This window comes from Strix aluco, chromosome 5 (assembly GCF_031877795.1).
Source record: "Strix aluco isolate bStrAlu1 chromosome 5, bStrAlu1.hap1, whole genome shotgun sequence".
In the NCBI taxonomy this organism is placed as follows: Eukaryota; Metazoa; Chordata; class Aves; order Strigiformes; family Strigidae; genus Strix; species Strix aluco.
Window position 1 is genome coordinate 44,226,978 of NC_133935.1, and position 15,092 is coordinate 44,242,069.

The following is a 15,092-nucleotide window of genomic DNA, read 5'->3' on the forward strand; positions in this document are numbered from 1 at the left end:
AGCACATTGTTTTCAAACCTGTTTGGAACTGTTGAATAACAGTTGTTGATCAGAAAAAAATAAAGCATTTAGCAATAAATTATTAATGATTTAAGAAGTTGTTAGACTGCCAGAAAGGTTAAGTGTACTGGTGGTGTGAGCGAGTCCTCCCGCTGAAGTTGAGCTAGGAGGCAGCGCATTGCCATCTACGGGCCATATGAAGAAAGTGTTTGAAACTATGACGAGCAATTTCTTCTTCCCTGGTATCTTAACAGAGTCTGGTAAACAAAAGCAAGGAGAAAGGTCCGTACAAGGCATAGTAAAGGCTGTTTACATTCCGTTTAATGTAGTTAATAATGGGAATTGCATTTAGATTATCTCAGAGAGCAGGTTTTTTTCTATGACACAAAGTTTAATTCCGTACCAGTTATTAATGTGTGATGTTTTATTTAGATTGACAAGATTCTCGTACTTTCTTCCATTGAAATATAATCAGAAATTTACTGTCTTGTAAAATAATGTATTGATGCAGTCATTAGTCCTCTGCAGCCTTTGTATCTTGTTTGGGCTTTAGAAATGCAGTTGTTGTGGTATTGATAGAAGTCTATATTCAGTATTAGTTACTTTTCCTGCAAAAGCATTGCTAGTTTGACACAATTCTCTTTAGGCATACCAGGAAAGTATGCTTAAACATTAACTGTCAGAAGTTCAAGATCAGGGTTTGGGACAAACTTTTTTTCTGTTTCTGTTTTTCTTTATACAAAAGTGCCTCAAAACGACCAGCCACACACGAACAATTTTACACTGATAGGAATTTACGTTGGATTCTTCAGGTGGAGAAGGTTACTCATGCTTACAAGGATTCACAGTTAGACCTCAAGCATGCAAAAAGTGCATGGACATAAATGTGGCTAGCAGATGATACATGAACTATTTATTTGCGTAGTAGTGTTTTGCAGGCAACACTGTCATGTAAATGAGTGTACTGTAGAGAATTATTTTCCCTGATCTGCACTGCTGTGTCATTCTGAAAGGCAACTGGATGTGAAGGCCCAAGGAAGTTACCGTTTGCATTAGTTCACACATCAATACGTAGGAGCCTTCTGGAGAAGTGGGAATATGTGATTATCGATATGTTATTGATTTGAAAGTTCCTGGTTTTCTTTCTTCATATCTGTCAGAGTTATAAAGATTATTAGATATGTAAATTTTAATCTCTGTTCAGATCTATTTAGTCATGGGTTGTCCTGAGAGAGAGATTTTTAGAAACTTCTGTGTTTTTACTTTTTACCACACCTTCTTCCAAACTAGTAGTTTAGCTTTTTCCTCTGCTCAGTGCTTCAGCAATCTTTTGCATCTTCCTGCATCTTGCAGACTTAGCCTCCAGTTTATGGGTTTTCATCAATTTCTGATGAAATGTAATTCTATTAATTTTTATTAAATTGCCAAGATTGAAATGATTGTTAGTCAATTAAGTGGATGAGTCTAGTAGTTCAGTCCACTGCTCAGAACATTTAATGTATAACCTACCTCAGTTATTTTATGATACTTCATAAAGTTTTGTCTTTTCATCTGTCCTTACCATAAAGTTTTACCATATTTACTTATTTTCTCCAACTGATCTTTCATTGTGTTTTGGGTTGGGGTTTTTTTTTTTTGATTAAATTATTTTATTTATTTTAATCTGTTATGGTGTGAATTGACGGAAGAAGAATAAAAAAGAAGTGAACTCTGTTGTAGCATTGTCATATGCTACCGCAAACCAAACAATTGACATGTTATGTTTCCAAAAGCATGTAATAACTACATTCCTTCTTCCTGCATTTCAGAAAATTTTGATTTGGGCATGTCATTTTCAAGGGTTTTCTTGCTCTGTAATTGGGGAATTGCTGCATCTGTGAAATACTAATTCATACGTAATGCAATAGATGTATCAGTGTGCTATCCACTGCCTTAAGGGTATTTAAGCAGTGCCAATATAATTGCTTTCAGTATGCCAGTTCGTTGCTCTGGCTTTTTAGTTGCCAGTGGATCGATAAAGACTTGATAAATCTGTTCTGTTATAATCTGTTTTGTCATGTTTTACACAGTGGAATGATCCATTGCAGTACATATGATCATCGCTGTATTATCTATGTCTTTTAATTTTGTGATATTAATAATTTCCTTAATGAAGGCCACTTCATCCCTTAGCTCAGTTTCTGCTGCATGTCTAAATGGGCAACGGTCAAGTTGGATTTCATTTGGTTTCCATATTCTAGAGATCCATTCACCCTGTAAAGGGTTAATAGCTCACAGCTTCTTTGAAGACATTAGAGCCTGAAATTGCTGTTCACTGTAAAGACTTTGAAAATTAATTAAAATTAATTAATTATGTAGAGTAGTTTTGAAAAGAGATGTTCTAGCTTTGCACAGTCTTGTGGTCTGCTTTATATTGTACTTTGATTAGTTGGACAGTTAGAAGAGTTATGTGATAGGAACAAGTTTGCTGGAGAAAATCAGTTTGGGGACAGATGAAGTTTCAGCAGGAAATACTGAAAGAAGGCAGAATTAGATCTGAGTCAAGGAGCATCTACCTCTTAAGTGTTATAAAAATCATCTTGGCTTCTGTTTTATAGGCCATAAGGACTACTCTTAAGGTTTGTGGTTTTATCTAGTAAATCACTACCTGTTTCTAGATTTCACTATTTTTTTATTATGTATTTGTTAAGTGAATGCTTTTTTGCTCCACGAGAAATTAAAGAATGAGAAGACAGAAGAACAGTATATATTTCTGACGTCCCTGCATACCAGTGTCTAAAATTAGGCAAATCATATACATAAAATAATTTTGCTGAAGGAAGGTTGGCCCACTGATTTTCTGTTAGAGGTCAACCCAGATACAATTTGTGCTTTTGACCACAGTTCCTAAATCCCTTTTCCTCACAAATTTGTCACTGTTCAGTCAGCATAGAGAGAGCAATGCTCTTGCATAGTTCTCTTTAAGACCTCTTTCCTACAATGTTTAGTAGGTCACTCCATGTGGTAGTAATTAAGAAATGCTTGCAAATACATGCTTTGCTTTGCCCATTTCGGGTCTGGAGGTTTTTTTCAGTCTATTTAACCTGATGTGTAAATGTTGCATTGTGTTCCTCTGTTTTCATCAGTGTAAGATAAGTTTTTGTGAGGTGTATTAGAAAAATTTTTTGGTGTTTTTAATGTTTTTTACCTGAGATATGAAGGAATATTTACAAAGGCTTGGTTATTTGAGTATGAGTGTTGTGTTTCACAGTGACAGAAGACAAACCAGAAATTCTTTAGAAAGTATAAAAATTATAGCTCCATCTTTCTTATCATCAATGTTGAGAAGCTAGGCTGTTCCTCTTCCCATAGATATATCATTGTAAAAAAATTGTAGCTGTTTTCTACTTTCAGATACCTCTAACCAGACTGATATTTTGGTGCTTAGAAGGTTAAAATATAATTTTTCTCTTTTTTTAATAGGTCACTTCAGTAATTATTACTGTAATGGTAGACATTCTTAAAACTGAAGAGCCAGTTTTAGTAGCTTTCTTCTTGGTTTTTTTTCCTTTGGGAAAAAACTGTATTATGCATGCAAGGTATATATCCAATAATGAATGTTTCCATAAGCTCTTGGGATTCATCTTCAAAAAGGTATTCATATCTAACCGTGAACATTATTCATATTGTTTAGCTGTTATTTTATTGTATTACGTAAACATGTTAGAAGATTTGTCACATAATTGAAGTATTTGAACTAAAATATTTTGTGTCCTTTTTCCCCTCTCACCCTCCATATCTGAATTAGGGGTTGATATAGAGGCAGCTCGAAAAGAAGAAGAACGAATAATGCTAAGAGATGCAAGACAATGGCTCAACAGCGGCCATATAAATGATGTCAGGCATGCAAAATCTGGTGGTACAGCACTTCATGTAGCTGCTGCTAAGGGCTATACGGAAGTCTTAAAGTAAGTGTGGTTTAAATGGAAATTTTTCATGTTTGATTGTCTTGTTGATGTAATGTTGCTTGGAATTGATAGGATTGGACACTTCTGAATTTTAGGGGTTGTATCTTGAAAAATAACAATCTCTAGAACTATCTTTTCCTCAAAGCTTGATTTTATGTTTTCAAGCACTCATAAATCATGGTGCTGTTAGCTTTCTACATTGTCGTTCAAAATATGAACACAGTGTACATATTAAGCCTGAATACTTACTTGAAAGAAGAAAGTTGACAAAAAACTTGCCCTGTTTCTAAAGCCAACTGTGTAAACAAGCTTAATGCCTTTTTATAATGCCAGCTAGCATTCTGGTTGATGTGTATTTTCAAGACACGATATTTATTTGCATACATAAAGCAGTTTGTAATCTAACCTAAAGGTTTTTAGTCCTAAAGAACAGAGAATTTAATTTTGGTTTTTTGATTTTGTTGTTGAAAATCATGACTCTTGAAATCTTTTCTGGAAAACTTCAAGCTTTTGGTGTCCCCTATATGACAGGTAGCTTTTCATCAGTACAATACAACAGTATACTGTAACAGAGGTTTAATAGGGTTTTCATCAAAGCTCTGCTTTTATTGAAGTAAAGCATACTTAATAATACATTGCTTTACTGTGATTGTAAATGTTTTTGACTGCTTTAGCAGTACTAGGAACCGTTATATGTTGTAACATGAATGAAAATGAGCACACACCCTGACTGTTCAAGTGTTGCTACCTTTGAGGTCTGCAAAGCCTAGTCATGCTTTGTCAACACATAAGTTGAGTGACAGAGCTTTTTTAATCGTTATAACCATTACATACAATTTACTGAATGGGAGTTCTGCCTCAAAAAACACTTGATTCTTCAACACGAAAAGAAATCACTCTGTTGGAAAGGAATAATTTTTTGCTTTGGAATAGCATGTGTCTGTAAGGGAGTTTTATCTATAGCTCTCTCAGTTAGTGTCTTTTTTGTAGTTCAGTCCATACACTTTTCCTAGGAGGGGAAAAATATATGCAGGCAATTTTCATGATAGCTTCAAATTATCAAAAATGTGTGCTCTCTGTAGCGTACATGACTGCAAAACTTTGCAGCCGAGTTTGTGTGAAAGTTGGCTCATTGGAGGATATTACTATAAGTATATTGACTCTTGAGAAGCAGAGAGAATTTTTTGAGAATACTTCACCATTATGTGATTTTTAATAATTATAGACAGTGTTTCAGAGAGCTGGTAGCCCTATACACAAAACTGTTTGTCAGGTTAAGTGTCTGCTGTCACTTCGACACCCGCTTCAGAACCATGCCGAGTATAAGTGTTGAATGCAGGCTGAAAAGCAGATTCTCTATTTGAGGAGCTGTGCTCCATCTCAGAAAGCAATTGAAGCACAAAAACACTGGACTTTTACAACATGAAATGTTAACGACAGGAGGAGATGAAAGTTTCAAACAACTCATAATACAATAGGAGGAGGTTTTAATAATTTACTAGATAAGAACACTGTATCTAACAATTTTGACATTTTACAGCTCTCCTTTCCTTAAAAGGGGTTTTCTCTATTACTGCATATATATAGAAAAATATATAACTGTGTAGGACTTTGAAGAGGATATGAGTAAAGAAGAAAATGGAAAAGGCTATTTTTCTTGAATTTTCCATAAAAATATATATACCTACTGAACAATGAAAAGGCAAATGTTTCTGTGAGGAAATAAAATTAATCAATTGCCAATAGTCCAACTAAAGTATGTATGATAAAAAGGAAGAAGGATATTATTGTAGAGTAATTTTACAATTTTACAACAGTTTATTTATCCCTGTCAGCAGTGTCAAGATCTAATTCTTCTAATTTCTTTAGGCTTTTAATACAGGCTCGCTACGATGTAAATATTAAAGATTATGATGGCTGGACACCACTTCATGCTGCTGCTCACTGGGGTAAAGAAGAAGCATGTCGCATTTTAGTGGAAAACCTATGTGATATGGAGGCTGTCAACAAAGTGGTAGGATTTTTATGTAATCCTTGTCAAGATACAAAGTTCTGGTCTCTAAAGTGACTTTAGAAGCCAGGGTAAGAAAAGTGATGATAAACTGCTGTTTACTTTACGTGGAGCTTTATATAATGCATGTTTTGTCAAAACAGCATGTTTGTGTTCAAAACTAAATTCTCTAATTGTCTAAATTAATTTCTAAGCCCACTTTATGCCTAGTTCTACATTAAACGATCCATGTAATCTTTGACACGGAAACTCAAAATAAAATGGGTTTACTGACATTTTAGAGATACAAAATTAGTGACTTGATGGCTTGCATACAGGTTTTCATTTGATCACTGAAGACAACGATGATGCCTTTGGGTAGTGTTTTAACTCTTAAAATCAGCTTGTGTTGGCATACTGAAGAGTTATCAGTATATGCTGGTTTGAGTGTGCTGGAAGAAACTTGTAGGCATCTCTGGACTCCCTATACATAACTTGAATGCTTCCTAAGCTGTATTTCCTCGACTTATGCAAAGGCCTGCGTAGCTTGCTGGCTTTGCAAGATCTTGCTCCCAACAGATATAAATATATTCATGATTCACATAGGCATCACAGGGATCCAAAACTTTTTGTTCAACTGTGTAAGTGCTGAAGCTCTTTGCAGTACATTTTGCAGATCGATTCTGATCTGCTTCCAATTTCTGTCAATACTGTATATGTAAATTACCTGCCCAAGTTTTAAGATGGATTCTTCATTTAATTTTTTCATAAACTTTTTAAAATAGGTTAGGGAAACATTCAGACACAGATCATGAACTAGTAAGTATTTACTCTGTATAAGGACAAAACTACTCCTGCTTAACATTCTTAGTGTTTGTCGACTTTTTCTTCCTTAGAAATTGATGTTGCTTATAATAAAGTCAATGAAATCTGAAATTAAATTTCAAATAGCTTCAACTCTGTTTCTGTATAATGCTTATGGAACTTCTGAATATCAGCTGTATAACTGTATTTTGTATCAGGTAATCACAAGCTGATGCAATTAATTGAAGCCAGTTTATCAAGTTGTCTGTTAGACTTTTTACTGGGGCTGTGAAAATGTGGAGGATGGTATTCCAGAGAGCAGTCTCATGAAAATATGTTCAACTCAACTGGGGCAAGAATAAGAATAAAGAAGGTACAGAGGGATATAAGCTGTTTTATTTGGTGTATGGCCTTGTCTGTGCAAGCTAGGAAAGTTTTGCCTGTTGTGTTCTTAAGCTAGTAAGCATTTTTGCTTGTGGAGATATGAAGGCTGAAAACTCCTGGGTTTGGTTTCAGTTGTAGGTGCTTAGCATCTCAGAGAACTGCCATTATTGTTTAGGCACTTGACTTCGGTTATTAACATTTATGTATTGGGTTTAGATACAGCCTTCCAACTGCAACAGTTTTTTGCAAAGTGATTTTTTTGTGGTCAAGGTAGGTCTAACTCATACTTTTTTGAAATAAACCCACTTAATAGCTACCTAAAAATAGAAGGCCAGATTAAAAACTGTAGTCATAATGAAAATATAAACTTGAGATGATTTTGTTGTTTAGTTTCCAGGTTAGTGCTGTGTTATACAAAATGGAATAGTTCAAATGTCAGAGGACATCAGGCAGTTTTGGGTAATGGTTGTTGAAAGGTGCACATGCTTCTGCTGTATGGTCAGAAGTTTTATGGATATGAAAATCAGTTGTTTGAAGGTCCATCCTTTCTAACCAATTAAGGTAGCCATCACAGTGTAATTAGGAATATGTTTGCCTTCAGTTAACATTTCAAGAAATTGAAATATGCAGAGACAAATATGAACACCTTTAATTATCTTTATGAGCTGCTGTGACCACTTTTAAATGACAGCTGTCTTTATTGCTGGTAATTGTACAGAATTACTTGCTTGACTGATCTTGTCATGATCCTCCCAACATTTCAGTATGTCCACCCAGCATGTTGATGCAGCTGCATTTATACCAGTGGATCTAAGACTTTGCCTAGATTTCAGCCTTCTTGTATTTGAATTCAAACTTCCAAATACAAAACATTGCATTGCAGTATCAAAGTAAGTTGGCTTCCTATGTGAAACTGTGTGAGCTTCAGCCCTTCTCATCTTCAAGTAGAGATGAAGAAGGGAAATTTTTGAAATCTTTACCAATTCAGACCTTAAAGATAGAATCTGACATCCTGTGGGCATCTGGTCAAGTCGAGAATTGCAGTGACTATGTAGATGTAAGATATGGCAAACCGAAGAAATTCCAGCTGACAGCATTACTCTGTGTTAATGAATCACATGATGATCTGTTTATTCAAGTGCATGTCCCATGGAAATGATACACTAAGGGGGGGATAAGAACAAATGGTTCTAGCAGATCTTTTCTAAAATGGAATGTAAAATATAAAATACAGTTTTACTCTAAAAATGTGAAAGCATGACTAGTTTAATATTAGCTTGCTTAAATAATTTAAGCATTTAAAAAATCAAGCTGTGTATGGTAGTTTTAAGGTGGACAGGATACTGAACTGCTCAGGATCCATCCATACAACTGCTATTGGAAGAGTTGTTTGTAACTCATATGTGAGAATCATATTCTTTCAATCTGCTGTTCCTGGTAGTTTTTTTTCCTTCACATGACAGCAAAATTTTTTTGAAGTCATGTTTTTGTCTCTTAAATGTGTTTACTCATCAGGTATAGATGTTTCTGTTTCAGTTACACAGAAAAAGTAATATTGCAGTATTGTTTTCAACTACTGACAGACTAACAGTTTGTAATAGAGCTTGGCTTATACTTTCTAATTTCTCTCTCTGAACGTGCCCCTTACCTACATCATCATGTGATAAGGTATTGTAATCTGTTATATTTAAATTCTGCTGTACAATTATGGTGTTTTACTTCTTCCCCTTCTCCAGGGGCAGACAGCATTTGATGTGGCAGATGAAGATATTCTAGGATATTTAGAAGAATTACAAAAGAAGCAGAATCTGGTAGGCCTTTTCCATGTAAAGAGAAATATATATATGTTTATTATGCATATGATTATGCTGTACAGCTCAGAGCAGTGTATATATGAATAACAAAGGTTTGATTTGGGTCTTCAGTTCAAGTAATGTCACAGTCATCTCAAAAGAGCTTTTATGCCCTTACTTGATCAGTTATGGTGACCAGAAAGCCTTGGAAGAAACAAGGTACTCATCTACTTGTCCAGTGGGCACTTCATGATCTGAAGCATTGAAAATGAGCATCTTACTTGGAATAACAGTTTCTGAGATTTTAGAATTTTGAACTTTAACACTTTGAAAGCTTATACACATTCTAGTGTTTATAGTAGTTAGAGAAGATTTCCCTCTATTTGTAATTTTGTCACACTGATACTATTCTATCAATTTAACTGCATCTTTCTATATGTTTTGAAGCTTCATAGTGAAAAACGGGAAAAGAAATCTCCCCTAATTGAATCCACAGCCAACATGGATAATAATCAGACACAGAAAACATTCAAAAAGTAAGTATACTAGGAAAGATGGTAAGCTCTTAGTAAAAAAAGATAACTTTGAAAGCTGTCACAAAGCCCTACTTGACAGGCTTTAGTAAATTTTTCAGGAATTAGTAAGTATTTTTCTTTTCAAACTCAGTAAGGAGACACTGATTATGGAGCAAGAAAAGAATGCATCTAGTATAGAGTCTTTGGAGCAAGAAAAAGCGGATGAGGAAGAAGAGGGAAAGAAGGATGAATCCAGTTGTTCTAGTGAAGAGGAAGAGGATGATGACTCAGAATCTGAAGCAGAGACAGGTACATTATTTGCAGTATTGTCTTTCTTTAAGTTTTTACTTTATACATTTACTTATTTAATGTCACATGGTACAGACTTAACTATCTTAAGTTTCAATTATTCTGCATTTCACTAGGCTTCCAGTCATTTTAAAGCAAGTTTATATATGTCTAAAGTCAAGTCATAACAGAGATATCAAACATATCTTTACTGGTGGCTATTTAGGTTAAAGCTATTAACCTACTTATTTGATTGGCTCCTTAACAATTTATACTTTTAATTAAACAGTTGGAATAATATAAACCTTAAGTAACACATCAGAAAACATTGAAGAAGTTAGAACTTCAGATCAAAAATGAAGGCTTCATAGCAGTGTTTGGTTGTGGAGCTGACATAGAGGTTGAAACAGCAGAAGTGCAAACATTCTCATTTGTTCTTGCCATTCTGAAGTAATTACCAATTAATCTGGCAATCTTGGCTTGGATATTCGTAAAGCAATGGTGCATGTATTTTCAGTGTGTACTGAAATAAACTTTTAAGGTACTATTTTAATGTTAACAGTTACTTCATGTGCAACCTCATTTCAAGAGGAATGTTCTTTGAAAAGTTTGGAGTTGTATGCAAAGAAACTCGTTACTCTGTACTTCTCTCTTCCGTGGAATTTATGTGGCGTTTTTTCTTGAACAATTAGAGTCTTCAAGTAGTGATGTAAGAACACCATAGCATCTTTTTCTTTCAAATCAGAAAGCACATGTCAGGCAGTCAGTGTTTAAAGATGTATGTTCAATCTTAATAAAGAATTCTAGAACCACAGTGCAGGAATACAGTACATAGACGATGATGTCACTAGAAATACCTTGTTAATATTTTATACTTACACTTTTTAAAATAAGTAACCCTTTTTGGTGAGCTGTCAGTTCTCATTTTAAAACATTCTTTCTGATTTTTTAACCTGAAAGGATTAGACTAAGGAGGGATTTTAGAGCTAACTATTATATCATAAATATTTAATGTAGGCCGAAATAAAAATAAGTTGCAAAACCAAACTGTCTGTTGTGGTTTAGTTATTTTTGTATTTTGAAATAAACTAGAATTTCAGTGTTAAGTTGGAAAAAAGTCTGTCAAGCTCTGTAATTAGTCTTTCACTTTAGTATACTTGCATCACTTATTTACAGAGACTAAGCTTTGATAAACTCAAAACACTTGTCATGTATAACGTAGTAATTTCTCAGTCACTGAGCTAACTGTAATGTCTCCTGAACTTTATGACTCTGGTAACTGTGTTCTCTTCATTAACAGAAGATGGTTTGTGCCAGGAAAATTTGACCGTGACACAAGAATTAATTTCTGTAAACTTTGGAGTTTTTAATATCAACAAGTCTTTATCATACTTTATTTGGCAAGCTAGACTTAAGCTTTTCTCTGTAGCACTGCATCTCTAAATTCCAAGCCTATACTTTCCCTTTTTTCCCATTATTCAGCCTAAGGTAGTTGTCTAGTGAAAAATTTTAAGATTGTAAGGAGCATTATGGTTGTAAAATATTTTAACAGTGTTCAATATTCTGAAGTACTGTTAACTCTGATTTCTAATCCATTGGGATATTTGAAATGTTTTCCTAAAACTTACATTCTGTTTCACTGATTATGTGAGAATACAGTTTAAAAATAAATACATTTCCATCTGTAAGACCAAGAAGGGAAATATGAAGCTTGAAATAATTTCAGAATTGTGAAAAATCCATTTTTCTCCCTCCATGCTTTTACTCCTGATAACTTTTTCTGTATATTTTAAAGTTCTATTACTTATTTGCAAATTTCCAGCAGATCTGCTTGTGCATCATCTCAAATTGTACTGTCAGTCCGCATTACCCTGTTGAACTTTTTATCACCATGACCTAGAAGTTTACCACCATTTATTTTCACTTGTGTTTAAAAGAACTTTCCATTAAGTGCAGTTAGTCATGTAAGCTGGGTTTCTTTATATTTGTATTTGTTTACTGCTTAAGTAATTATTCAAAGCATCTGTTCAACTTTGTCCATAACTAAAGCAAGTGTGTAACAGCAATACCATTAATTATCTGATTTCTGATCACAGATTGGTACTTTGTTGAATTTGAATGTTAGATGTGAGAACACTGTATGAAAACATTGCGTGCTTTCTAAATTAACTGCTCTATGCTGTATGGGTAGTGTAGACATAAAGGTATGTTTATAGTAGGGCCAAAAGCAATGGGGACTGAAACCCATGTTGCTCCATACTGCACAGATAGGATGTAGCATCCCACTCCAAAGAATGTGCAATTTGAATAGGCGAAATAGAAGTGAGGTGTAAGAGTATGAAGCTCAAGCAAGCACAGTGACAGCAATTGTATTACAACCATGATATTTTCTGTATGTTTGTGTAAGAGGGGTTAAGGTACACAGACGAAGGACAGAGAAAGAAATGTGGGCAGGAAGGACGAAACAGAAGAGTGTTAAGTAGGTAGACAGTGAAACTTAGGTAGGAAAACCAAGGGACAAAGAATGAATGAAGCAAATGGAAAGTCCCTGGAAGTCCTCTGGAAGGCAAGTCCCTGCTTTGGCTCATTCTGATGACTGGAATCCCTGGCTGGGTTGTCTGTGCAGTTAGTTTTTTGTACTCAACATGCACAGTTATCTGAGAATAAATGTTTTACTTTGAATTAGCATCTTCTGTAGTTCAAATTAACTATTATATGCCAACATACCCCTCCTACTGTTGAATTTTTATGGTCAATAGCCATCTACTAAAATATTGGCTGTTTGGGGAGGCAGTGGAATCTGTCTGTAGATGTTTTCAAGACCTGATTCATCAAAGCCCTGGGCAGTTTGACCCTGCTATGAGCAGGAGGTTGAATTAGGTGACCTCCCAAGGTCACTTTCAACCTGAATGATTCTGTGGTTCTATCTCTGCATCTCTGAGTGTTTAACACTTGCTGAATAATGAAAAAAAATGTCACATGCATGACCATTATGGAGAAAAGGTCAACCTAACTAAGATACAGTTTGGGAGTGAGGGGGAAAACACTGAGAAATGGATAATTAAATGCTGTTCAAACGAAATTCAACTCTGTTTTGTAAAAGTGAATAAATTCTGAATAAAAAATGAATATTAAAATCTTGTAAATATTTTGCAGATAAGACCAAAACCTTGGCAGCGGTAACTAATAATGCAAATACCACAAGTACACAATCAGCATCAGTAGCTGTGACAGTGCCTTCAGTAGCTGGTAGCCAAGGGGCGCCTACATCACCTGTTAAGAAGGTAAAATAAAATACCTTTCTTGTGATTTTAGATTTCTGTTCTTATGTGTAAGCATACGTTTTTTGATTCTTGTATAAAAAGTGGATTGGGTTATCCAGTAAATTGATGAAAATATGCACAGGTTCCTAAAATATGTTGTGTTTTTCTGCAGAAACTGTGTTCAATTTTTTAAAATTTTGTATCATTTTGATTCAAAACAGGGATCTAAAATACAGAACTACAAAATAGCTGAACAGAAGATCCTTTTAAAAAAGCAAAAATCTGTTGCACAGTGAGTGGAGTTCTTGTTTTTCTGAAGCTAAACTTCATCTTTGGATGTCTTTTCTATGCCAGACTCCTCCAAAATATTGAGAAACTACAATTCTAGTGTCTCTCTGTTCTTGGATTTGTGATGCACTTAAGGCAAGGGAGGCAGGTATGACTAAAGTACTTTCAGGAGTCCTTAGAAGCACTCAGCTAGTGCTTAAGCGCAGAAGTTGAAAATGATACCTGAAATAAGAAGTAGAAAGTACTGTGTGTCCCAGCCTTGATTTTAATATAGTTAAGACCTCATGGAAGAGCTAGAGAATTGGGACACATGATTTATTCAATGCACAGCTCAAAGACACACCTAGCAAAACCATATTGCATGCAGCAGGAAGCTTTTTACAGCTTGATGTGAAAAGTTAATTGGAATGAATTTTAGTTTTGCTTGTCAAAGGGAAGATATGTATGCCTGGGGAAAAAATTACAGTAGATAGTAGTGCATAGTCAGAAGGTGATATACGAGTCAAACTTTTAAAATGTCAAAGCAAACTGGATAGTAAGTCAATAAAACTTCCTTCGTCAATCATTACAACTCTTCCGTACACATCATAATCAAAGCGTAACCCTCTAGTGATGCTTCTAAAAAGCGTATTCAAGGGAAATGGTAGCCATGATATACTGAAGCCACAGTAGAGAGAGAGATGTACTGCTGGGCGAATAGTATGTATTGTATTTAGCTCCCAGGAGCTTCTTGGAGTTATAATACTTTCATACTCACAATAGAACCTAATGATGATTCATCTTACAAAGTATACTTTAATGTAACAGATATGGGGAATGTGTTGCCCAACTGTATCATATAATGTGATACCCTACAATAGGGTTGGGCCAACCTTCCTTTTTTTTACTTTACAAAAATAATTTTTTTGCTTTACAAAAATAATTGTGACTGATGTCCACAAGATTTATCACAAAATAATGTGGGCATCGCTCACCAACAGTAATGACTACGGTTTCTCCTCACTGAGCTTTGTGGCTGGGCACACAGCTAGATTCCAGGGTGATCTTGTGACATTAATCTAAACAGTTCCTGCTGGTTCCTGGAGGAATTGCTCTAGCATGGGAGCTGCATTTGCATTGCTCAGGAGCAGTGCAGAACTCAAGAGCCACAAGTTCTCCACAAAAACCGTAGCAAATGTGTGAAGGAGGGAAGACGTTGCGAGTATTTGCTGGTTTGCTGACTGTGCCTAACTGGAATGGATTCAAATATATAGTGTGAATTTTACTGCAAGGAAATAGGCCTACTTTATATATTTTACTGTTTGAAATCACTTCAGTAATATAAGTATTTGTGACAGTTGAGCAGTTTAGCTGATGTGCTCTCCACCCAGTTTTTTTACTGCGCTTAATTATCTTTGCACGCTGGAGATTCTAACACTTCAAACACTTCATTTTTCTTGTAATGGTCTGAACTTCATCTTGAAGTCAAAAGTTTCCTAGCTTGTTTCTTCCAATCAATTTATTTCATATTATGCAAAAGCCTTCTAAGCTACATGACGTTCAGCATTAGGACATTACCAAATTGTTGCTAACTGGGGTGTGGCTTGGTATTCCAGAGTTGAGTGATCAAATAAACATAATTTTTTGGTATGACAATGTATGGGGGGCGGGGGGCTTTTTTATAAGAAGAAGAAGAAATAAGTATGATTTTAAGCTGAATGATAACATTTTTTAAAGCATTAATACACTGGCATATAGTTTGTTCTAATTTTATTATGTGGTAATTAATGGCTTATCTTTTGGTCTTAAAGGTAAAAGGTGCAGGTTAAAAGTAAACTGTA

General features: G+C 34.9%; 1 protein-coding gene across 5 annotated transcripts in view; it reads left to right on the plus strand.

Moving 5' to 3' along the window:
* The window catches only part of PPP1R12A (protein phosphatase 1 regulatory subunit 12A), a 121,941-nt gene that overhangs the window by 69,113 nt on the left and 37,736 nt on the right, over positions 1 to 15,092 (plus strand). For all 5 annotated transcript variants that reach the window (XM_074827151.1, XM_074827153.1, XM_074827150.1 and 2 more), the window contains exons 4-9: positions 3,788 to 3,947; positions 5,817 to 5,961; positions 8,862 to 8,936; positions 9,366 to 9,454; positions 9,585 to 9,742; positions 12,878 to 13,005. In XM_074827151.1, coding sequence (XP_074683252.1) covers positions 3,788 to 3,947; positions 5,817 to 5,961; positions 8,862 to 8,936; positions 9,366 to 9,454; positions 9,585 to 9,742; positions 12,878 to 13,005 — 755 coding nt within the window. The remainder of the gene's footprint in view (positions 1 to 3,787; positions 3,948 to 5,816; positions 5,962 to 8,861; positions 8,937 to 9,365; positions 9,455 to 9,584; positions 9,743 to 12,877; positions 13,006 to 15,092) is intronic.